General features: G+C 38.5%; 2 protein-coding genes across 2 annotated transcripts; both read left to right on the top strand.

Annotated features, from left to right (window-relative positions):
- Window positions 1–718: 718 nt before the first annotated feature.
- LOC103724128 (rac-like GTP-binding protein ARAC3) lies at window positions 719–17176 on the top strand. The gene is made up of 7 exons (XM_008815289.4): window positions 719–1212; window positions 2446–2533; window positions 2629–2738; window positions 2851–2914; window positions 16310–16374; window positions 16498–16563; window positions 16644–17176. Exons 1-7 carry the CDS (start codon window positions 1114–1116, stop codon window positions 16746–16748), a joined length of 597 nt encoding a protein of 198 aa, XP_008813511.1. The 5' UTR covers window positions 719–1113; the 3' UTR covers window positions 16749–17176.
- Window positions 17177–17331: 155 nt separating this feature from the next.
- LOC103724129 (ubiquitin-conjugating enzyme E2 28-like) lies at window positions 17332–20000 on the top strand. The gene is made up of 4 exons (XM_008815290.5): window positions 17332–18010; window positions 18106–18233; window positions 18333–18437; window positions 19670–20000. Exons 1-4 carry the CDS (start codon window positions 17941–17943, stop codon window positions 19811–19813), a joined length of 447 nt encoding a protein of 148 aa, XP_008813512.1. The 5' UTR covers window positions 17332–17940; the 3' UTR covers window positions 19814–20000.
- The last annotated feature ends 5706 nt before the right edge of the window (window positions 20001–25706 follow it).

The following is a 25706-nucleotide window of genomic DNA, read 5'->3' as shown; positions in this document are numbered from 1 at the left end:
ATTTAAAATTTACATATATAACTTAAAATTTTTATTTTTTTAGTATAACGGTTGCTCACACTATTCTAGTATAGGTATAACCAGCAGAATCAAAAGAAAAAAAATGATGAATCGGTAGAGGAGTGCCCCCTAGTATATGAGTATATCCAAAGGATCTCTCCGGAGTATTGGACAACAAAGGAGGCGATCCAGTCGGCAATTCTATTCGCCTTCTAATACATATATACAGCTTGAAAGGTGCTACAATCTCCCATCATCCAACGAATGTTATAAAGTAGAGATTTTCATCTCTCTGTCTCCCATTTTGTATCTACTCAATTACTGTAGCTGCCTCTTTCTCTTTCTTAAAAAAAAAATCAAAATGCTGTTCACCAAGAGAGGGAAGTCCAAAACACTGAATAGGTTCACCAACTCCCCTTGGGTGTCTTGTTGCGGGGAAGAGAGAAAAATGGCATCTGATACTTTCTATTTTAATAATGGCAAAAGAAACTAACCACAGTTGGCAAGGACAAGTTAAAAGAAAGCAAGCTGGTGACCGGTGGGTGTTGGTGGCGGTCTGGTCAGCCTGCTCCGGTTCGGTTCGGTAAACAGCGGAAGGATTAATTTGTGAGCCGAAAAGCGACAGAGATTATATTAGCTGTCGTCGCCTCGTCGGAGCTTGTACGGCACCAACAAATAAATTAGTTAACTAATTCGATAATTTCCTACTAATAATATTAATCTATAGATGGTTATATCTCACCGGGGTCGGCGACCGCTTCAACGGCACCCATCCTTCCCCTTCCTTCCCCCCGCCTCCCTGCTCTGCCATTCTGAGCGCAGCGAAGTAGACGGGGGGGAGAGACAGAGACAGAGAAGCGGGAGGGAATTTCCTTGTAGATCTCATCGCCGGCGGCTTTATCTAGGGTTAGGGTTTTGTCAACCTTCCGATTCTTGGTTTTCTTGTTTCCTTGTCTTCTTCTTCTTGATCTCTTGGAGGGGTTGGAAGGCATTGGACGGGGAATGCGGGGGTTTTCGGAGGGGACTTGTGGTTTGTAGCGGTTGAAGAAGCAAAGAGAAGGGGAGATTCTGGGTTTTTCTTGGTAGTTTGGGGAGATCGGGGGGGGGGAGGAGATGAGCGCGTCGAGGTTTATAAAGTGCGTTACGGTCGGGGACGGCGCCGTCGGCAAGACCTGCATGCTGATTTCCTACACGAGCAACACATTCCCCACGGTGAGTCCTCCAGTTTTTGAGTTTTTTTTCTCGTCGTTAGGGTTTCATATTGTGGGCGATGGGTCGTGGGGAATGAGAGAAGTGGCGTCTTTTTAGGGTTTTGCATTGGCGATGGAGAGATATCTGCCAGGAAGGATAAACGAACTTAGGTTTCGTGTTTTGGGGAAAGAACCCTTGCTTTTTATTTTTCGTCTATCTGATGAATCGAAATTGTTTGTTCGAAGGCATAATTCGGAGTTTGGTTTGTTTTGTTTTGCATTTGCTGGTTTTTCGAAAATCGAAGGTTTTTGCCAGTCCGGGATTTGGCGTTGTTTCAGTCTAATTATAGGTAGATAGTCATGGAAAAAAAGGGGAAAAACTTAATGTTTTGGGAAAAAAATGAAATTAGGATTTTTATTTATTAGGTTTCCGGTGTCTTTTGATCAAGTGTTGGAAAACTAGGAAAATTCCTCCTTATGACACCTCTATACTTCCTGATGAATTGAAGTGATTCATGTAGACTCACTGATTTTTCTTTGGCTTTGTGTAAAGTGTGTTGTTCTTTTTTCTTTCTGCTGTAGTTCTGGGGGAGCATTTGGGACCATCAAAGAAATCCTCCAATTTAATGTTTTACGTTCTGGTTTATTGAATTGGAAAGATGATCGTAGAGAAATCAATATGCTTGTAACTACCTTCTCACTGACTTGGAAAAGTAATTGTAAAGTAAAGGATGTGCATTTAGTTTCTTATTCATTGACTTGGAAAGATGACTGTAGAGGCGGTGGCAATTTTGATTTTTGGGATTTCCTTTATTAGGAAGTTTTTGAAAGAAATGTAGGTTTCACGATATGTCTCCATGAAGATATAGATATTACTTGTGAGGCAGAAGAAAGATTTGTTCTTTATGATTTTGTTGTGTTGAATCACTGCTTTGGTCAAATGGTTTACCTTTAACGATTTATATTATTATGGTTTTCTGTTGCTTCCCTTTGGAGGGATGGAGATATTTGTATTTCAATTGCTTACTTTTACGATTTATATTATTACAATATTTATATTATCCATCAGTGTCTACTAAATGAAGGACTGTGCCTAGTTGCAACTCTATGTGTTGGTATTTTTTTTTTCTGTTGGAGATATGATATCCTTTCAAGTTACTTTGTTGGATTTAAGTGTTCTAGCCATCTTTTCTAGGGTTTTAGAAAATAATTAGTGGCTATAAATTTTATGAAAAAATATATATTTTGCTGGCAGGACTATGTCCCAACTGTTTTTGACAACTTCAGTGCGAACGTGGTGGTAGATGGGAACACTGTGAACCTAGGGTTGTGGGACACTGCAGGTAAGTGCTCCACTCCTCTGTGCTCCCTTTGCCCCACCTTGCCTCTCCTATTCGAGTTTGTGGTTCCAGTCTGAAATTGTTCTTTAATGTGATAGGCCAGGAGGATTACAATAGACTAAGACCTTTGAGCTATCGTGGAGCTGATGTTTTTCTCCTAGCCTTCTCCCTCATCAGTAAGGCCAGCTACGAAAATGTTGCTAAAAAGGTGTGGGATTTATAATTATCTTTTTATCTACTGTCCTGTTTCTTCTCCTCCTTCTTATTCTTCAATCACTAATCATCTATTATTCCCTATTTGTATTTCGTTCACCTTCCAGTGGATTCCTGAATTGAGGCATTATGCGCCTGGTGTTCCTATAATTCTTGTTGGAACAAAGCTTGGTAAGTCTTTATAATCCTGTTTTATTGTTTTCATTTTCTTTAGTTTCTGCATTTCTTGTGCTAAGTGTTTCCCTTATCAGTTTGATTAATCCATGATTCATGTAATTCTGCATAAAAATCAATTTAGTACTAGAGGATATGGGTTCTGATGATTGCTGAAGTGCTTTGACATCAAGTGTACTGGGATTGGTATTTGTTACAATTCTCACTTTCATGTTAATATCTATGATGGGGAAGTGGCTGACTGATTTATTGGATCTGATGCAAGATAGTAGGTAGGATTGATGGTTTTAATTAAAATTCTTGAAATGTAACCAGCATCCCAACTCTATCAGAATCTTATTATCCAGGTTAAATCGACTCAGTGGTTCCACATTTTATGACTGATAATTAAATATAGTAGCATTTTTGTCAATGCCAGTGGCCTGGTGGTCATTTTTAAGCATCAGAAATGCTTAGTTTGTTCTGTGAAACACTGATATGGTGGGTGATTCATGCTATTATTCTTAGCTGCTGTATCAGTATGCTATTGTTGCTTCAGCATTAATCTGTTATATGTGCTGCACTGGTTCTATAAAAGGAATCTATACTTCTCTTCTGACATATAGTTTTGAATCTTATTGTTATTCTACTCTATGGGCCATATTTTTTTCTCCTTTCGAAATTCTCAGGAGCTTATCTTACTCTTACAGGTTATCCAGATATAGGTCTAGGTATATTTTGATTCTACCATGACTATTTTTCTTGATTGTAGAGTATTATTTCTATGAGTTGGATGATGAATTTTGGTGGACATCCACGGTGAGGAACAGGATAATATGCTAAAATTAGTAACTGCTTAATGATTCAGTATGTTTAAATTCACTGCAACAAGTAATAAACAATGTTCAAAAATTTGAAAACCTTTTTTTTGTTTGCATATACTGTAGTTAGAAGCAGAATTCATATGTCAAGTGTGTATCTGACAGCAAAAGTCACTGATAATTGCTCTAGCATGCTGCAAATTTTGTAGATTCAATCTCACAATAGGCCTACATTTGCATGATTTCTTATGTGTATCTGATTCTCTGGTCCTTATTTTTCTTTACATGATGCAAATTTGCCATTCTTGTAGATACTGTAACAGGAATCATTCATATGAGCCATATGTTTATGCAAATATGTTTAATGTTCCTTAGGATATAATTTAGACCTAGTCCAGTGGTGGCAGACAAAAGAGAACTTTCTCCATGAATTGCCATAAAACCTTGGTACACTTTGCAGGTCTTTGCTGGTATGGCATTATGGATGGACAGAGATATTGTAGCATATAAGTTAATTTGTTGAGTGAGACTTCATAAATGTGCTGTCAGTGAGTTGTCTATTGATTATTAATTAAAATATGTTTTTTTGTTCAGCTGAGGCTTTTCCTCATTCTTCAGTCTGGAATTGCTGAGACCTTTCTTACTTCATTATGTTTTGGTCTGTATTGCCAAGTGCATAATGTGGTTACTTTTTAGATTAAAAATTGGGAGATACATGTTTCCTGTTATATCTTTAGTTTTTTTTTGAAAATTCCCCCTATATGTACATTCTTTCTAGCCTTTTTGTTGTGCTTATAGGTGATTATTGCTTACACTGTGGCTATCATCTAGCCTACACTGATCAAAGGCATGGTAGTAGCCATTAGATTTTTGCTTACTGGGCTAGGTTAGCTTCCTTTATGTGAAACCTCAGGTAGGTCCTACTGAATTTTGTTTTTCAAAGGTGATCGAGAAAGATGAAATCATTGTTATCCTTGTGATTAAGATTTGCCATACCGGTCGGTACCATCCTGGTACCAGTACTAGTATGCATTCTCACACCATATGGGTACGCAGTCTCGTACTGTACCATGTACTGACACTGTAATAAGATGGTACTGGTACGGGGTCTGGTACCAAGATAGTAGACCTTGCTTGCGATCATAATAAAAGAAGTAAGCTACCTTCTTAAGGTCAACTATTGTAACCAATGGGTAATTTATCAATTCAACAAGGAGCAAGAGGCAAATAGGTACATGACCATGAGCTAGATAAAATGGTGCAAGCTTTTTAACTTACAAGTATACAATTTTCTGTTGTTCATATGTATAAAATATAGTTATGGGAGTTGAATTCTAAGCAAGCTTGTCAAGGGCTTCTGCAATCACCACCATGTGAGGGCAATCAACTTAAAGGTGGAACCAAAAGGGTCTTCTTAATCCTAAATTTATGTGAGTAGTAAATAAATGGAGGATCTACCATCTCTTGACTATTCTCGCAGAGCATCTGCACTGGTGGAAGTGGCTAATCATGTACTCTTGTGAGCATCATTTATAAAGAAATAAGCCAAAAAGGCAATCATTAGATAGATATAATTTATCTGTTCATTTTTGTTTGTCTCATGGTTATAGAGGTGTTTAGTGCTTGCTATGTAGCTTATTCTCATTGGCTAGCGTAAATTGTTCTCTTATGATTTTAGGTGCAAGAGATATCCTAGCCACCGATGATGCAAGGATCTGCCATCCCTAATTTATTATGCAGATGAAACATCTAGACTGCTAGAAATTTTAATCCAAGGCAATCTCTTTTGAGCACTTTAAATGAAACAAGTCAAGTGCAGCAGTCTTTAAGACAGTAGTGTATACATCAAAGTTTTAAAAGATGGCTGCCTTGGCTACCATGGTGTCCACCTTATGTCATGTTTGAATATTGGTGGATGAGATTGATTACTGAATTACTATTTGATGGTGCCTAGTTGGTACTTTCCACTAACTTGCTATATCTTATATAATATGCTATGTTTCATTTTTATGTGCATAACTACTTTTTTAAGTTTTAATTTTAAATTATTTTTTTTGGAAATTACTATTTTAGCCCCTTGACCTTTGGGAAGCATTTGAAAAATTATGGGAAGCAAGGTTCGCCATCTTAGTACCAGACCCCGTATTGGTACCATCCTATTATAGCGTCCATAAGCTTGGTTGGGGCACCCAGTTAGCCATACCTAGTGTTGGTATGCCCTCTTGCCACATATTCCAGTTCGGTACCGGTACTGTACGATACGGTCGGTACGCATCGGTACCGATCGATATGGCAAACTTTGATGGGAAGACTAGTAATATTGTAGTAGTGGTGTTAATTAGTGACAAAACATTGCAAAATACTTAGGCATTGTTTTCCATGTCAATTCCTCTTGACTCTTTAGGTAATCATGCTGTACATCTTCATCCTTCTTCCAGTTTCTCTCTCTATATTGCTCATTGTGTGGCAACTATAGTTTGCACGTCTAACCCTACCGTTGTTTCAGCTGTAAGTTCAGCATCCTTGCCTTTTACAGATTCAGGTCATTCCATGTTTTTAACTGATCATTTGATTTATATATATTTTGCGTGAAAAAACTACTGTATTAACATTTTTTTTTGCAAAAATGGCTCGGTTTTTTTTGCACAATCAATTTATTGTGGATTTTGCTGGACCATTTTGTAAGAACCATTTTACACGTGCACCAACGTGTATAACATGTACATCTGTTACCAAGTGTGCATGGACTCATAAGTGAGCATTATGAGCTAAATATGCATATAAGTGAGGCTCGAAAGCGTTTGTGTGGATTTGAAAGCGCACGTGAGGCGATTCCGTGTCGTTAGGACTTAAAAGGGGCACCAGAGCTTGTCATAACTCGCGCAAGCCACACACACCTCTTTTTAGCCGAATAAAGCCGGAGGGCTAGGCCGTACTGGTCCAGTAAAACAGAAAACAGATCATTTTTGGAAAAGAAAAAAGAAATTGGATTTTTTATGCAAATTACCCCTGATCTATTTATTGGATACATGTGGATTGTTTTTGGTATAGTACTTACATTTTATAAAAAATATACTTGGATATAACATGATGCTGAGACAATAATACTTGAAAAAATAGTATATAATATTACTTGGATATTATAATGAACAAGTATATTTTTAGATGCATGTAAAAAAGCACAATTGCTTCTAACAGTGCCAAGGTCCATACTAACGTCAACATGCACGAACTCCATTGATCGATCATTACTCATTGCTTGAAATCTGTATACTATATTCCATACTCCATATTTGTTCAGACACCTCTTCTGATTTTTCTGCACCAGAAAGCAGATTATGGGGAAGCCTTTGGGAACTTTATTTGTTCACCTTGTTATTCTTGTTATGATTTCTTCTACTTTTCTGTTGTTGGTTTCTTCTTTTTGCTTCTTCTTTTGCACAGTTTCCCTATTTTCTTTTTAAGTATGTGCGACTCTTAAAATGTACTTGTTTCATTGATCTTAATTGACAAGACTTACATCATCTATTTGGGTTCAATTATGATATTTGTAAAGAGTTTTGTTAGGTTTCCAAAGGGAAAATATACAAATCTTTAAACGTGTCACTGAATTCATTTCATATGTTATACATATGTAACAGCACTGTTTAGAATAATCAGTTAATCAGTGTCTTATACAGTCTGTTCTTGCAAGCTCTTCTGATTGGTGAGAACATACTGCTCCAACATGTATCATTTGGTTGGAGCAGTATTTTCTCGATGTAAGAAATCAGTAAAAAGGTTTCTCGATGTTGGTAGCATGCCTCATATTCCGGTCAACAGATGTTTGATGCGTTCTGTCAATGACATTACACAACTACACAACGCCATACCAGGATGCAGAAATTCTTAAGTTGCTGCATGCCGTGGTGGTCAAGTCATTCCAACCATTAACCTAAAAAAGCAATTCTTTTGATGCATTAGAACTTTGGTTTGGGAACCTTCTCTTGGTATCCATCGTTCATATAAAATTTGATGTAAGAACTTGGTTTTGGTTTCATCCAGCTCTATTGCAGAAGTTTTGGTTGAAAGGTTAAAGAGAAAATAAAAATATTAACCAAAATTAGGTTAAAAATCACAAAATAGAGAACAATAAGTCAAGAATATGAATCAGATGCAATCTTTAAGTATATTATATTGTTTGGGACTTGGGATGTACTGTTCTAGTGGTTTTGGAATGAGACAATTGAAAAAAATGAAGATACAAATAAAAATTGTACGGAAGCTTGACATGTCATTTTCCTATTTAATGGCAAGATGACGTGTGACAATTTGGATGTGTGTCTATTTTAGTTTTAGGATAGTCAAACCTAAGATAGAAGGTGTACTTTTCTCAAAGTCCCTTTGTAACACAATGAAATCTCTTTGTAACACAATGTTGTAATCAAGGTACGCTGTCTTGGTATCGAGCCCATACCAGTGCCACCCTATTACTTTGTCGGTACGCCTAGTAATTGGTTTCACTTACCGAGTGTCGGTACGCCCTTTGGACCATGTACTGGTACCGAACCGATATAGTATAATATGTCCCATATTGTCTGGTTCAGTATGGTATGACATCAGTATGGTATGACATTCCCTGGTTGCAATGGTTCCAAATCTTGTTAGAAATTTGGAAAACTTAGTTTAATCTCTAAAGCACTTTCATGCATCTAGAAAATGATAAAACAAACAAAATCAGCATAGATGGAATTCTAGGACTAGCCTAGTTTTCAAATTGATTTGAGCTGTAATGAAATGCCTCAGTCTTAGTGTTGGATTTCAGACGAAACTTCAATTCTTGGTATCAATTCTGACTGCCTACCTTCTTTGACTAAATCTGCATGAATGTTAGGCAGTTTGATGAATGTCTGGTGGAGGTGACTTCAGAAGGTCATATTGTTTAAAGTCCACGGTTAATCTTCTATAATGCATCATTTTTTGTTGAATCATTCATCATGATGATTATTTTCAAGCTTGGTGATGACCTATCTAGGATTCCACATTTGTGTTATTTATGTTTTCAGCTGGCCTATATTACAAATGCTATTCCTCTTATGGCTAGTTTCTGAGGGTCCTTAGTTTCAATGCCTTGCGCTCTTTCCTACAACATTTATGAAACCATTTCTCTCTTCATTCTTTTTTCCCATTTCTTTATGTTTGGAACTTGTATGTCATTGTCATGTAAATTGACTTATCCTATATCAACTTGATCTTTTGGAAGAACCTTGCTTCAAAGCTAGTTTTCGTTGATGATCCTAGAGGGAAATCTTTGGCAATGAAGGGATGTTTAGGGAGAGAAAATTATGAAGAAATGAAGGCAAATTTTTTTCTCGTAAGCGGTTTGATCAAGGTTTAAACTTTCGGCTGGAATTGATCCATTTTAGTTGAGGCTACTCCAATACTAACCAAAATTTTCTTTTGTTTTGTTCTCACCAGTTTCGGTTTGCCAAAACCAACCAAAACTGTTGTTTTTTTTAGGTGGCCTAACAACTAAACATGTTTAATGTTTTTTTTTTAATTCATCAATGTAGTCAAATCAAATATCTATTTAAGGCTCTAATGTTCTAATCTGCGTTATATCTGTCTAAGCTTTTGCTAATGGTGGGTAACAGTGCTTGAGGCTGCATATGCGGTCACTTGACCTCACTGTGTTCCCTATTTGCAGCCATTATATACAATCGGGATGTATGGGCCGATAGGGTGGTTCATATAGTATTATGTAGACATATATTTGCATACGGTTCGTAAGGATAGTTCATTTAGTACAGTGCAGACATATATGTGGCAGGATTAGCACTATGCACTTGCATGCGTGGCTTGCTTATCATTGTCCAGTTTCATATATAGCCCTTTTAGCATTGTACTACAGCTTGTATGTCCCACTCTTGTGCAGGCCTACACGAGTAGGATAGGTTCAAGTAGATGATTGGGTAAGATATTGGTTTTATGCGAGGCAGGTAGGTGTATGTCAATAAGTCAATGTATTAACTATTCTATAATTACTGCTATTAAGAATTAATTCGTAAATAGTAGGCACTAATCGTTAGATATGGTTATAGTTACTTTAAAAATATTACTATGATTATGATATCTAATATATATTATTGATTTAAAATATTTTTTAAAAATTAACTGCATCTCATCAAAACTGTGATGATCACTCGTAAGGTGATCCATCTTGCAATAATATGTGGTAGTGAATAGGTACGTGATAAATTCTATACTCTTGTATTTGTTGATTTATGCTTTATTGAGTTATATTTGGTATTTTACTCGATAAATTAGTATACTCGTGATATATTTAATGCATTAAGCTTCAGTGCAGTTTAAGTTGAGGCTGAAACTACCCAGGCTGCGTAAATTATGATCTTAAATAACTTAGAACACAATAAAATGATGTGAAGAAACTTGCCTTTTTTATTTTATTTTTATTTTTTCTGGTTTTTTGACTTCTTTATCAGAACTCTGAAACTCATAGCAAAATTGTTGAAACTGCCAGTGCTGGTGAAACTGAAACTTTGCTTGGGGGACCAAAAATTAAAATTGAAATCGAGTTTTAAAACTTGGGCTTAATAATTGCTTAATATTTTATTCTCTAATAAGTAGTAATTTAGAGAGTAAGTAAACAAACTAAATGAAAGAGGATAACTGAATTATTCCTTGCACCATATGTGTCAACTTTTTCTGTACTTTTCTCAGTTGATTTGAGGAATTCTTTTAATTTTCTTCTCTTTTCTTGATTTACTTTCTTTTCATTTTCTAGCAGCCAAAACAGTGCTAGTAGCAAGCTTGAGTGATCTGTGGTTCCAAACTCAGTTCCGATATTTGCCAGCTTTTTTGATGTTTCGTGACTTGTGCACTGAATTTTGTGTGATCTCTATAGTTATGTTTTTGTATGTACAATACTATCCACAGTTTTGGTTTCTAGTTAACACCACTAATGAGTTATGCTGGAGTTAATTATTTGTTCATCCAACATCACTACTTGGTTGGCTCACTTCCAGCTTTGCCTTTCTAGCATGTGGACCAGATCCAAACTTCTCATTAAATCCTTAAACCCGATAGATATTGGAATGCTTCTTGAAGTGTATACTTTTTACATCTGTGGATGGCTTCATTTTTTTGGTGCTAGTCTACTTTTAAGTTTACATAATTGGGTTATATTCACAAATGCTGCACCACCTTTTTTCTTTTTTTGGTTGGTTTTCTGACAGTGGATCCTTTAGAAGCGATACATAGCCATACAGTGACATAGGTAACTCATATTGGCTTGTCTTTGTTTTTTAGCCCAGGCAATATGATTTTGAGTTGAAGTTCAAATATCGATGCTTTCAAAAGGTCCAATACCATGTTTTGTTTTTTCGTATCTGATGTGGCTGCTTAATTGTTTGGTTCCATTCTAACTGCCAAGTCCTGTCTATATTGATATTAGAATAAAGAAATGTGTAGAGAACAAAAAGAATTATGAGTAGTTGGAAATTAGGCACTTGTTGGATTCCATAATTTTATAAGGCAACATAAGAATGTGATGTGTTTATTTTCAGGATTAGAATTTAGTTCTTGGTGGATTTTTGGCCCAGTCTTAGGGTGTAAGTATTCTTTTATTTTTTTTGGATGATTGTATAAAAATTGTAAAAAATGGAATTAAATAAAGAATACATAGCTAAAAATAAAAATGATTCAAATATCATTTAAAGTAATCTTAATTGTGTATAACATGATAATTCAGTACATTGGAATATGAAGCAATAGAGGCATATGATGAAAGACAAAAATACTAAAAGAAAATAGAGAAAACTAGAAGCTAAAGCTACAACATAGAAGAATGATAATCTAGAAAAGTATCAAGATATATCTGATATTGCTTATAGCTAAGTTGATTCACATGGAAGGATGTGTTTCAATGGCAATACTTGAAATTGTTTTGACATCTTATGTCAGTTTGTTAGATTAAAACAGTGAATTGGTTTAACCTCTATGGTATTGTAAACCATGGGCGAGTTCTGTCTCAAATGGAAAATTGTCAGCAAAAAATGTAGGACTCTTGCATTATTTTACCTGAAAGTAACATGTGTCGAAGCTCTAGGATGGATAATATTATAAGAGTAAAAGTATCCTTATCACATTGTTTAGGAATCAGGAACTTGCTCTAGTTGTGTTCTTGTTTTGCATTTTTTCGATTTAATCATTCTCTGTGTATTTGGCCATTTACCTCTTTAATCATCATACCAATAAGCTTTTATGATGTCTGCAACAGAAGCTCAAACTTGCTATACTAATTCTTGCACATTGTCATGTTTTTCTCATCCTCTTTCAATAGTATGATACAGAGCTCTTGTTTAATTATACATTTCTAGCATTACTAAATTTAACAAGCCCTGTTAATTCATGAATGGTTGGCTAAATCTTTGTCCATTCACTCATCATGGTCACGTATGTAGTTAGTGTAAGTTTTCTTCAAGTCCCTACATTCAATTTCTCTTCCTTTTTTTCTTTTTAAATACAAATTCAACTGCCTTTTATTAAAAACCCATACATTCTTCTTGTTAATCATCATAGGACATACATCATTTATGCTAGATGTTACCTGTTAAGTTTTGTATGTTAATGCATTTCTATTTCTGCTATATGAGCACTCTCTTTGTGCCATCCCTAAGGCTCCTCCAAGCTAGATTCTTCAACTGCCCTACTTTTTGGGCCTTGCTTACATGGGCCAATTTGGCTGAGCCATGGTCTAAACCCCTATTTCTCTTTTGGTTTTGGTTAGGCTAATTTAGTGGTGTTTCAATTTCAGCTGTTCCAGTGGTTTTGTCTGTTTCATTTTGAGTTCCAAAGTTTTGGCCAAAGAAAGACATATTAGACATTATAAAGCAAGCAAAAAAAAAAACATATCAGACAAACCTAATAGATTTCGAATTGTTTGGAATCATTGGATGTATTTATTTTTTTTAGTATATTCAGGCTGCAAATCTGTAGCTTAAGCTACAATATAATGTCTAATTGTTTGCTAGCATTGTACTTTGGGTTATTTTGCACAAAAATTCACTGAATTATCAAATTTATAGGAAGGGCCTTTTTTTTATTCTGAAATGTCTGTTTTTGATTCCTATCAAACCATTATACCCCTGCCATCACAATTAATATAAAAAAGTTTTAAATGTGCATCGACTTGTATGTGGACATTTATTACCAATATGGACTCGTTTGGTTCATAGAAAAAGAAGGGAAGAAGTGTGGTCAACGGAAAAACAAAAAAAGACCTCTTGTTTGATTGGAGATTTCAAATGAGACAGATGGAAAAGTAGCATCCCATGGGAATAAAATTTTCATGTTTCATGGAAAAAAAACCCATGAGGGACATGGAAAGCTACTTTCCTATAGGTTGAGAATTGAGATTTTTTTTTTCAAAACTAAAGCCACCAAAATCTATGGATAAAGTCTTTCCTTTTATTAAGGTTATAATAGATATTTTACATAACTTTCTCAGAAAAGTAGCTGCTCAATCAAACATTAGCCACTTTAGAATGAACCACTTTTTCATGATCAACCAAACATGCCAAAACTATTTTTTTCAGGCATCATATTTTCAGAAAAAATATTCCAATGAGAGAAAATTCTTCTCATGAACCAAAAAAATCCTATGTGTGCATCATCTAAGATAACCATGTGCATTCATCGATAAGGCTGAGATTGGGTCTGGGCAGCTTTGACGTGGGCCTTGGGCTAGCCTTGAGGTTGTTCAGGTAAGGCTTGAGCCAAAAAAATAGGGCTTGAATCAAGGTCTGCTGTGCTGAAACCGGAGCTGGACCGGTTGCCTAGTGGCATAGGTTGGTACGCCCCTGTATCGTTCCGTGTCGGGCTCGTATCGACACAGTAGAGGAGAGGGAGAACGAGAGCGAGGAAAAGAGAGAGAGAAGGGGGATAGAGGGAGGGAGAGAGAAAGAGGGTGGCGGAGGCAAGCCGGCGGAGGGCCGACGAGCCGCGTAGAGGGCTGCGGAGGGGCTCCACCTCTGGTTTTCTGTTTCGTTCGAAACAGGAGCCCCGGAGGGGGACCCTTTTTAGAAATTTGGCAATTTTTAAGTGAAGTCGGCAAGCGATTTTCCGACTTCACTTAAATATTGCAAAATTTAAAAAGGCCCCCTCCGAGGCTCCTATTTCGAACGAAACAGGGGACTGGAGGTGGAGCCCCTCCTCTGCAGCCCTTCGCGCAGCTTGCTAGCCTTCGCGGCCCTTTGCACGGCTTGCTGGCCTTCGCGGCCCTCTCTTTTCCTCCCTCTTCCGCTTGCTTTCTTTTTCTCTCTTTCCTTCTCTTTCTCCCCGCTTGCTGCCAGTACACCTCGGTACTCTCCGAATCATTCGGTTCGAGATAGTTCCACCAACCTTGGCTTGAATGAACTTTGAGCTGCACTCAAGCCAATGCTTGGCTCAACTCGAAGCTCGAGCCTAAAAATAGGCCCATCTCTAAGCGCGCTCTCTCCCCACTCTTTGTTCTCTCATCTCTCCTCTCGTCTGTCTCCAACCTGATCTCTCTCTCCCTTCCCTTCTCTTCCCTATCTCCCTCTCTCTCTCCCCGCTCTCTCCTCTCTCTCCCACCTGATGTCTCCCTCTCCGCTCTCCCCTCTCTCTCCTTATCTCTCTCCCCTCTCTCTCCCACCTGATATCTCTCTCCCCCTCGATCTCTCCCCCTCCCTCTCTCTCTCTCCCCCACTGAATCCCTCTTTCGCTTGCTCTCTCCTCTCCTCTCTACTTTCTCATGTTCTCCTCTCCACTCTGTTCCCCCTCCATTCTCTCTACCTCCCTCATCTCTCCTTGATCTCTCTCCCCCCATGATCTCTCTTGCCCCTTTGTCTTCTCTCCCTATCCCTCCCCACCCCCCCCCCCCCGCGCTTTCTCTTCCCACTCTCTTCCCACTCTCTCTTGTTTCGGGTCAGATTTTGAAGGAGAAGCTTGGGCCTAGATCCAGGCCAGCCCAGTCGGGCTTCGAGCCGAGCTCGAACTGTAATTTTGAAAGAAGTTTCAAGCTCTTTTCGGCATGAAGCTAGAATCAGGCCTGAACTGTATTGAAACCCGACCTAGCCTGCCCCAATTTCAGCCCAATTCATCAGAGAATAGGGACATAGGTGTCTAATAATGTTCAAAATTTATTGTTTCTTGAAAAAAAAGTAGCCATTTCTGCGACTCTGAAAACCAACAAGCGTATGGGACATTAACCTGATGTTGTTATTGCCATTGCATTAAAGTACCATCGCATGGATAAAATTAGATGGTAGTCCATCTAATTGTTTATGAGAGTGGAGCTCCCAGATCTTGCAGATTCAATCTCAAGTCTTATTTTACTCTTGTGGGTGAATAGAGGGGGCAAGGCGCCATTTTTGAAGTTAGACTTTCGATTGTTACCCTTGTTCTGTTAAATTGGTTGGATATTGGAAGTCTGAACTTTTTACTGAATGAGTAAATTGCATAGATGCAATGCTACTATCATAACCTCTGCCACAGACAGTTGAAAAGCTATCACATGATCTCGTTGCGTCATCATATTATCTTTCTTACAGAAAGAAATTTGTAAGATAGCAGAAAGAGAACCGCTGCTTTGACTTGACTGAAGACTAGGGCTGTCTTGTTTAATCAATGACATGAAGATGAACCAACAGTGATACTAACTGCTCAACTACGGGCAAAGAACTGAAGAAACAATCTTGAAGCAATGCAAAGAAAAACCATATAATCAATATATATGACATCTATGATCAATTTTGGTGTCCGCAGCCACTCCTTCGCCCTCCCTCCCCTGCTCGCTCTCTTTCTCTTCTCCTCTGGCTTCGGCAAGTTTCCTCTGTCGGTACAGGCCCTGCCGCTACTCCTTTGCCCTCCCTCCCCCATACCGACTCATTCCGTTGGAGAATCGGTATCGGGCTGGGCCCGCACCGACTCATTCCGCCGGAGAACCGGTACAGTGCCCAGTACTGGTTCCTCCGACCTTGATTTTGGTTAGCTTGGGCTGGAAGATTGTTTTCAGCCAAAAGTTGAAACCTTAGTCTCAGCGTGCTCTTTTTGTGTGTACCTTGGTAGCATTACAAAGTGATGCACTTGATGCAATTTTCGGTTTTCATTTTTTGCAATTCTGGATCTTCCTATTTGCATGCTTGATTTCTATAAGCACTGTGTGCCTTACTCCTTTCACATGGTGATTTGTCTGTCCCTACAATCTCCAGATTGCAGGATCAGCTGTCTCTCTCTCGTCTCTTCTATTTTCTGTTCACTTTAGTTAGAAGCCTTGAACCTAGGGTCCCAAGTTATGTTTCATAGTCAGTTGTGGGATATCACACATGTACGGAAGCAGGCATCCAAACCTCCCATTGAAGTCAAGTAATTAGTCTATAAATGGTAAGAGTAGCGGACAATTGTGCACTCTTGTGCTCTTTTAAAATTTGCATACTATGTAATGCTTATTTAAAACTGCTATTGCTTGCAAGTTGTTGGGCTCGCTTGTAATATTTTATTTTGATATCGTGGTTATTTTACTTGTAATCATCTTCATATGGTTTCTAAATAGCTTAATGCTCATTTACAGATCTTCGGGATGATAAGCAGTACTTCATGGATCATCCTGGTGCTGTGCCTATTACCACTGCTCAGGTAAGAAAAAAACGCATGTAAAGGAGTTGAAGCTTGATCATTGTTCCATCTCCAACATTGTGTTCAGTCAGCATCATAAGAGCACTGCATATGATTTGTTTGCTTCTGTTTTTGTTGTTAAAGGGAGAAGAGCTGAGGAAGCTAATAGGTGCTCCTATCTATATCGAGTGCAGTTCAAAGACACAGCAAGTATGTTGCTTCTTTTGTATGTGCATGTATCTACCATTTGGATAGTACTTCATGCTTATCCAACGAGGTTTTGTGCGCAGAATGTTAAGGCAGTCTTCGATGCAGCCATTAAAGTTGTACTTCAGCCCCCTAAGCAAAAGAAGAAGAAGAAGAGAAAGGCACAGAAGGCCTGTTCCATTTTGTGAACGAAGGGAAACAGAGGAATGACGACCCACTGGCTATCACTGTTGCATTCGCTTGCTCTATCAAAGGAACTAGACCTTTGTGTATAGTCTCCTGACAGCATTAAAAAGCTTTGCACGCATCAGGTGATGATTTGTTTTGCTTAATCTGGGTCTGTGGTGGTCTATGACACACTTGTTGGTACCACATCTTCTTCCCAATGGCTTCTTCCTCCTCGTACATGGGCATGGAACGGGCCATCCGAAACTCTCTTGAATGGATCCTCCTATACAATATCACGGTGTATCTTTATTTAAATCACTAGAAGGTTTGGCTGTGGTGCTTGTTATTCTTCTGGTTGACTACTGTTTGACACTTGTTCGTGCAAAAACTGGAATCTGACATAGTAACTATAATCATAAAAAGCTTGTTTCAGATTGTCATTTATCAATTTCTGATGAAAGTTCAAACTTGTGCACATCAGCTATTGGAAGACCGAATTTTGGTATACAGATGCCTTGTTGCTGTCGGTGATTCAAGAATGGCTGGCTGAGGTAGAAAAAGTAGATAAGAAAGAAGGAATTTGCTTAAAAGTCGGCGAATTGTTGGCCTTGTCATGTCATCGATCGAATATTGCGGGCCCATTTGTTGAGCATTTGCTTGTAGATTTTTGTGGCCATTGAAAGTACGTTGTGAGGAGAAAAAAGTTAAGGAAAGAATGGCGTCACAGACTGTTTCGGCTAAGCACGAATCAGATGTCTTTATAGGTTGTCGTGGCCTCAAAACTGAACGGTGGTTGGCGTTGGTGGTTTGCCCTTGAGATTCTCCACCTTTAATGAAGTCTCCCTGAGACCGACCGTGACCTCTCATTCCTCTTTTTTCTCTAATGACAGGCGTGGGGGGAGAGATGCCTTTCGAGCCGTGTTAGTTTTTTAAGTAGTGAAAGCCAGGAAAAAAACAATCTATAAGAAGATTTGGTTCGCATCCATAGTGAAGAACTTGATGTTGCAAACCCTTTTCCATCAGCGTTTGATAGATTCTTTGTCCTTCTGCCTTTACACCCCGAGCCAGCTGCAGTCCACTCGAAACCCTGCCCTCTCAGGCCTATAATATGCTCTTCTAATCTCCCTCCTCCCGCGGTAACCAGACAAAGGTTCTTTGTATCCTCTTCTGTGCCAAGTAGTTGCGAAGCATCCTAGTTTCCAGATAGCTAGAATGGCGTCGAGACGAATCATCAAAGAGCTTAAGGATTTGCAGAGAGACCCTCCTACATCTTGCAGTGCAGGTACATACGGTGTCTCCATAGCCTTTGCCTTTCACCCTCTTACACAGCCTTCATGTCTTTTGGTCTGGTGTCTTATTGGGTACCTTTGGTTCCAGGTCCGGCGGCTGACGACATGTTCCACTGGCAAGCTACCATAATAGGACCAAACGACAGCCCCTACTCTGGAGGTGTCTTCCTTGTAAATATCCACTTTCCACCTGACTATCCATTTAAGCCTCCCAAGGTACAAGCAACTTATATGATCCACCTTCACCACCTCTATTGTTCTCAAATAAAGAAGAAGAACGGTTTCTGATTTTGTTTGGCACAAATTTGGTTACAGGTGGCCTTCAAAACCAAGGTCTTCCATCCAAACATCAACAGCAATGGTAACATATGCCTGGACATTCTTAAAGATCAGTGGAGTCCGGCTCTAACCATATCTAAGGTATATTATACATAATTTTCAAGTACGGATGCCGATGAATTGAATTTCGTTTTATGGTCCAACAACTCCAGGGTCTGTTGTCATCTTGGATAACAGGATCCATACTCCATTTCTACCTGTACTGGACCCGCTATTAGGTTGCCTAGCTAAGGAGGGCCATAGTTGCATCAGGATCGGGTCTGAATCTGTCTGATTCTGGCTAGTTCAATTAAAGATACTATATTTGTGTGTACAACAATAGATCCAAATTTAAATAAGCCAAGATCGTGAGATAATTCTGACTACATAATGAGATTCGGTCCGACGTTAGCAGAATAAGTTATGACAACCAGAGTTCAGAAATGAAAGATTTAATCCACAGTTCTAAATCAGGGTCCTACTTGTATAAGAGAGAAAGAAGATAGTGCAAAACTCTCATGCCAACTTAGTAGAGAGACTTGGCTTTATATAGTCTGAATATACATCTGTTGATTACATTTGAAAATGGAAAAACTATTGTTTACAAGGAATGTATACCAGAATTTCTATAATCATGGGTGAATGTGATTTGGTTTGATATCCTACAATCATGAGTAATAGAAAGGAGATTGTGCCTTGACCGAGGATGCTTTAACTGAATCCAAATCTGGAGAATTTTGAATTTTGAATTTGATCCTCATGGAAGAAATCGTATTGAATCCAAATCTAAATCCAAACCTGGAGGATTTTGAATTTTGAATTTGATCCTCATCAAGAAGATTGTGCCTTGATCGAGGATGCCTTAATTGAATCCAAAAAATCTGGAGGATTTTGAATTTTGAATTTGATCCTTATGGAGGAGATTGTGCCTTAACCAAAGATGCCTTAATTGAATCCAAATTTGGAAGATTTTGAATTTGATCCTTATCATTGTGGGATATAGTCTATGCTAATTGCTAAACCAAACTGAAGGGATATGAGATTTGATCTAATCCCTTCCAACTCATTATTGTTGAGCTTAGGGCAAACCGTATGTGGCTTTTCCTAACTGGTTCTACATTCCATGGGTAAACTAGTCATGGGACATGATTTCTGAGTCCATGAGGAATTCCCCCAGTCTTCAACTGGGATATATTTTTCTCTTCAGAAACAAAAAAAAAGAGCCCAAACCGTTTGATCAACCGAGAAAAATATTACTTGCAATTCTGAATTCTGATGATCGTGATGTTGCCCAGATGAGTTTGTCTAAGTTGCATCGTTTGGGTTATGTGCAGGTTTTGCTCTCCATTTGCTCACTGCTCACAGACCCAAACCCAGACGACCCATTAGTACCAGAGATCGCCCACATGTTCAAGGCCGACAGATTCAAGTACGAAATGACTGCCCGCAACTGGACCCAGAAGTATGCCATGGGCTAAACCTGGCTTTTTAAAGTTGCTTCGTTCTTGAAATGATCCTTACTTATCTCAGTTCTGATATATTAATTGTCACCATCCACTATTGAGTTATGGAATAAGTGGATGACCTTTTTTAGTGCTCTCGCCTTTTGTTATCATACATGACGTCGGTCTATTAATAAGTAGATGATACTTCTGAGTGGTCTCATCACACATGTTTACATTTCATCAAGATGTGCTTCGTGATTAACGCATGCCTCCGATTGTTGCAAGAAGAATGCGTGTGTTTGCATGCTCTTTTCTTTGAGATCTCGAAAAATAATGAAATGGATAAATTTTTTTTCTTTGGAACATATATGAAAAAAAGAATAATGGTAACTGCGTGTACCTGATAGATCTCATTGCACCAAGAAAATGTGGAGTTAATTCATATCATGCTTATTATGCCATAGGCTAAGTCATCAAATTGTTAGCGCAGAGCAGAAAATGCTGCATCAACAAGCAACTCTCCAGGCAAGCTCTTATGAAACGGTAGTAGTGTCAAATTAAGCATGCTTAATGTTTTTTTCAATAGCATCCCTCCTTATGAAGAGAAATTATATCCTACATAGCGTGTACAATGTAGCTATGCTTCATATCAATCATCTCGTCTCTTTCCTGTGGGCTAATCACTAAAACGAGCACATGATGATGAACGAGGCTCATAGAAAAAAAGATTGAGGTGCTTGGCGTGGTGCACGACTACAATAAAGAGCATAATTTGCCTTTTGTGAGTCATATCTTACATCACTGGATTTTCTAGAGGCAATGAAGAAAGATCAAGTAGCTAACCACTCGGGGGCACATTGTTGGGTGGGTGAGACGGAGCTTCCGAGTGCTCTTCGAAATGTTTTGCTTTTTGATTTTCTTGGCTGTATCCTTACACATGTTGTATGATACTTCCATTTCAGCATAAAAAAAAAATCAATTAAAGAAAGACCTAGGATTAAAAATATTTTTCAAAAGAAAAAAAAATCCATAATTTCCAGCTCATGAGAAACTGGGTTTCTATATTGCATGCATGTTTTTATTCCTTATGGGAGATAGAAAATTCATTCCAAAGCAAAAGCTACTGTCCTGTCTCTCTCATTCGAAAACTCAATTAGCCACCCATCCCTTTCTTATGTTTAATGGCCGCTGTTGTTATAATAAAACAGCAAATCAACATGTCGCCAGACCATCTGGCCGGATCGGACACAACGGATCTCACGCTGAGGTGAGAAGGACCACCTCTCTCTTTCCAATGCTCGAAAAGTATCTACTCTAGATTTTATTTTCTAAAGAAAGTAACATTTGATGCTCACCACTCATGATTTCTGCAACAAACGCTACCAAGTAGTTAAAGATGGAAGCCATGAAGCAATGGTGAGTCGCCAACGGTAAACAGACCTCGAACTTTCGTTTAGAATAATAGGTAGGTGATGAGGGACCTCAACTTATCTATCTGATCCGAGTTGATCAATACGTTAGGTTGGGAAGATCTTTTGGTCCAACAACCATCATCGAACATAAAATTGATGGCTACTACCCAGGTATTGCGGCAAATAGGCTGCTACCGGCTAGCTACTATAAAATAACTCATTGTGATGGCCATTTCCCAAATGCTTTAAGTTTAGTGGATTTTAATAAAAGACAGTTGCTCAATCTAATTCATGGGAGAGAAGAGTGGACTTCAAAGTTTCTTGAAAGATATTTTAACTACTTCTCCTGTAGGGTATTGTTGGGAAAGCACCTTAGTGGGCTTCAAAGCTATCTGGTTCTCTGAAAAGAGAGAATGGGAAGGATTGTCCAAAGAAAACTAGAGCAGAAGGTCAAGTTGGTACAAAAGTGGCTCCTCTGCACCCAAAGTAATGCCACCAAAACATAGTCTAACCGCAAGGCTTGTTACCTATGCAAGCATCAAAAAATTGATGAGTGCTTTCCTTCAAAAAAATGGTGAATAGTAATACAACAAAGAACAACCTTTTTTTTTTTTGATAAACACAGTATTTTATATTACTCTAACATATGTACAACTTGCCAAATCAGAAGAAAGTAAACAGTACAGAGGTGAAGATATTTCTGATACAGATGTCCAGCTAACCTCCTCGATATGTCGAGCAACAAATAAGGCGACCCAGTCAACTGCTCTGTTCGCCTTCTGAAACACATGGCTCACCTGGAAGAGAGGGTGACCAGCACCATGTCTACTATGAACAACCTTTAGGTCAGAATGGCAGCACGGATGAAGTGCATGTGCCTTGATGGCAAGCCTCCCATATGTAGGAATTCTGAGTAGGCTAACCTTGTTAAACAAAGAATTTTCTTTCTTTTTTAGAAAAAGGGCATTGCTCAAATTTTATAACTGCCACTGTTGCTCAGAAAATTCTAAAAGGATATCTGCTACCGCTGTTATGAAATGGTTATAAACAAAATTCTTGCTCAAATCACACCATGCATTGTGTATGCGAGGACTGTGCCGGTATGTGTTTAGCCCCACATCACCTATACATAAGGTAGATCTTGGTATTTATACATGGCCAAGAAACACTAATAATACTTTTCGACGAGCTTTTTTATGTGAAGTTATGAGTTATTACAAATAATATCAGAGCGGATCCGGTCCATAGCCTATGTAGATTATGAGAGAATACAATACGGGCTCATTATAGCTAATCATAGGCCGATTGAATAGATTTGAATTCTTAACCTGACAAGAACTGTCATGATTTAAATAGGAGCCAAAAAACCTAAATATACCTTTCAACGAATTTTTTTTGGCGAGGTTGTGGGTTATTACCGTGTGCAATTTCTTCTATAAGTAAAATAATCTCTTAAAAAGGAGTGCTCTATTATAAGTTTTTAGGATTACAGGATTGAGTTCTTCCCAGGGCCCCTGGCGTTATGGCCTTCCCTCAAAGTCTAACGACAAGTCATCAGGGCATCCGAACGAGACCCTAAAATAACAGCAGCAACACTTGGAATAACATTGAGGTCTCAACTTTGGGAGGCGTGGAGAGTGTGAATATTATAGCCTGGCCTTCAATATTTAAAGTCCCCTAGGATAAGAAGAAGCGACGAAGACCACTATCAAAAGGTATACATAGTCCTCCACTAAATCACTGCGACCCTGCCAGAATTTTAACTTCTATTGAGAACATGATACCACTTGTCATCAGGCACCAGCTCCTTCGAATGACATTAGTTTGCAGTAATCTCTTGCCGATGCATAGTTAAATAGACTTCAATAGCATGTCGAAGCAAAACGCAGCCTGGCCTACCACTTGCACTCGGCATGGGACAGGGATATATTCTAATGAATGACCCATAGGTAAAAAAATATAATAGCATCAAATGAGTGCACCGACCCTTGGGTGGGGCTTAAATACGCCGACAAATCATTTCGATAATATGCTGAGATATTTGGAGTTAAAAGGCTGTTGTCCCGTTCTGCTAACCTCTCCCCTATAACCTTACAATAAAAATGACAGAATTTATCAAAACAGGGAAGGAAGAAAAAACAATGAAAATGACCACATTGTTCATCCAAAAATCCTGCTTTTAATTGGACTCCTCCCTGTCTTTTGAAAACTTCTCCATCCACTCCGATCCACAAAGCGCTCTAGAACTTTATCAGGTTGCGGTTGAATATATTTCTATAGCTCGAGTTCTATTAGAGTACACCAAGCCTCTCCACCTTTTTTTTTCAGAAATTATCAATTTGCTGTGCTTGTTCTTTAATGAAATCATAACCATCCACTAAGTATATATTGTTTTTATGAAGAACAATAAGAAAGGGATTGTCCATTCTAGTACTATTCTCGCTCAAGCATTCTTAACCGCAAAGTTCTGATGAGATATGGTGCATTAGTGCTGGAATGATTGCATCCATCCGCTAAATAGTAAATATATTCAACTCACAGCCATGTTATTGCATCCGGAAAATACACAAACATTTGAATGTTTTTCACGTATTATTTCAATCTAATGAGCAGTGAAAAGATCAAAAGGGCCATTATTAATTGTGGGTCTGAGGTGCAGAGAGCAGGCTCGATCCACCAACCGGCATAAGATTGGAACTTGGTATTCCTGCAAAAGGACATGGGGCTCCACATGCATATAATGACCATTTAATACACGACGCTTTGGCCGCGGTCGTCCTTCTCTCTCCGTCGGTGGAGGCCGGCTGATGCGGCCGCAGCAGCGACCTCCGAGCGACCCTCAGCAGCCGGCGGATGTTGCTAATATGTATCTTTCTGTGACGAGGGAAGAATGGGAATCTGAAGCCATGAATGGAGTTATTGCAGATAACGCCATTATTGGGTTGGGGAGGGATGTCCCCAAGGAGTGTCGAGCTCAATTTAAACGCTTATGGGTAGAAAGAAGAAGAAAAAAATAGTCAGTTAGTAGATGTTATATCAAGCACCATAACTCTAAGTCTACTTATGTTTTGACCCACTAGGTTCCAATTTCAAATATTTGTATGATGAGAAGAACAATATTAAGTGAATTAATACATCGTTTCTCACAAAAAAGGGATGATTATGTGGAATAAGCATGAGGGAGAAGTTGAAAATAACGGTTATGAATGATCTCTAGAACAGGAAATGAAAAATGAATTTGTACAAACATATGACAAGAGCCATTTTTTCAACCAAAAAAAAGATTGAAGTACCACTTTCCAATATCTATCGTGAGTTTCAACAAAAAAAAAAGAAGATTGAATCTGTTTTTCTAAATGCTATCTTAAGAATTTTTGGTAGGAGACTCGTTTCCTTGGCTGCAGTCTATGCCGTCCTTCCATGCAATACACGATCTACCAGTAAAAATTGTCACAAATTGTCACGCGAAACCACGTGAAAAGCGTCGCAGCCACGTTGCAGGTGAGAATTTCGGTCAGCTTTATCGTTTTCGCCGACTCTAGATAGTGGTCAGCCCATTTTGGATGGATTTTGGACACCGGGACCCAACCCCAAGTGATAGGATCCGGTTAACTAAAAAGCTGCCAGACGGAACATCAGAACAGAACCTCATACAGTATCCTGATGTCTAGAGCGACTCCAAATGCATACTCCAAAAAGGGACTCCCCTACTAAGTGCAAGTCGCCACCAGCAATATTTTTTCTTTTTCCTTAAATAAAAGATCAAAATAACCACAAATAAAGATACAAAAGTTAAAGCAATTTTTTTTTTTGCTACAGCAGATTGGCTCGTATACTTCTAGTATAAATACATTCAAACAAAAATCAAAAAATTATAAATCACAAAGTACTCTCAGAGCCATTGGCCTTTCTATAAATGTGTCTAACATGGAATGCAACGTCGGCTCTTATTATAACTCAGATATTTTGGAGCAAGTGTGGTGCCCACCCATGCCACCGGTGCCCTACTAAAGTGATTATTGGTGAGTGTATGTATGGGGTAGAATTAATGATCCAAGCCTGTTGACTTATCAGACTAGGCTTCTTCAAATTTGATCCACCACCGAAAGTCGCTTTAAATGACTGTTCTCTAGACGTCATACAAAGACTAAAAAAAATTGGATCGAGACATCAATTCTGGACCGGACAACCACATCCAAAATAGCCTGTGGATGCCTTCATTCTCCACTGGCTTTTCTCTCTTTTTTCTTTAAATTTGTGGTGGAAGTCCGGAGGCCATGTCCTTATCCCCACGTTTTTTGACTGCCAGCAAGAGAGTGCGTTTCAAAATCAAATGCTTCGATGATCTTAACATATTGTGATGTGATTATGGCGACCAACTTCCATCTAGGTTGGTGAATTACTATGCTTTCCCCGAGAACATATCACCAAGTTGTCATATTTCTAATAATATTCTCAAAAGAAGAAGTCTTTCAATGATAGTGGATATCACTATGCGTAAATGGAGGCGTCTC

Source organism: Phoenix dactylifera, chromosome 3, assembly GCF_051530095.1.
Source record: "Phoenix dactylifera cultivar Ajwa chromosome 3, Ajwa_hap1_PhDact_Kaust_v1.1, whole genome shotgun sequence".
In the NCBI taxonomy this organism is placed as follows: domain Eukaryota; kingdom Viridiplantae; phylum Streptophyta; class Magnoliopsida; order Arecales; family Arecaceae; genus Phoenix; species Phoenix dactylifera.
The sequence above is the reverse complement of the archived record's forward strand: the minus strand, read 5'-3'. Positions and strand labels throughout refer to the sequence as shown.

Bases quoted from the DNA above. Each gene is read 5' to 3' on its own strand.
- LOC103724128 (XM_008815289.4), top strand. From the start codon at position 1,114: ATGAGCGCGTCGAGGTTTATAAAGTGCGTTACGGTCGGGGACGGCGCC. The intron at 1,213-2,445 runs GTGAGTCCTCCA...TTTTGCTGGCAG, and splicing joins CGAGCAACACATTCCCCACG to GACTATGTCCCAACTGTTTT. The intron at 2,739-2,850 runs GTGTGGGATTTA...TTCACCTTCCAG, and splicing joins ACGAAAATGTTGCTAAAAAG to TGGATTCCTGAATTGAGGCA.
- LOC103724129 (XM_008815290.5), top strand. From the start codon at position 17,941: ATGGCGTCGAGACGAATCATCAAAGAGCTTAAGGATTTGCAGAGAGAC. The intron at 18,011-18,105 runs GTACATACGGTG...CTTTGGTTCCAG, and splicing joins TCCTACATCTTGCAGTGCAG to GTCCGGCGGCTGACGACATG. The intron at 18,438-19,669 runs GTATATTATACA...GGTTATGTGCAG, and splicing joins CGGCTCTAACCATATCTAAG to GTTTTGCTCTCCATTTGCTC.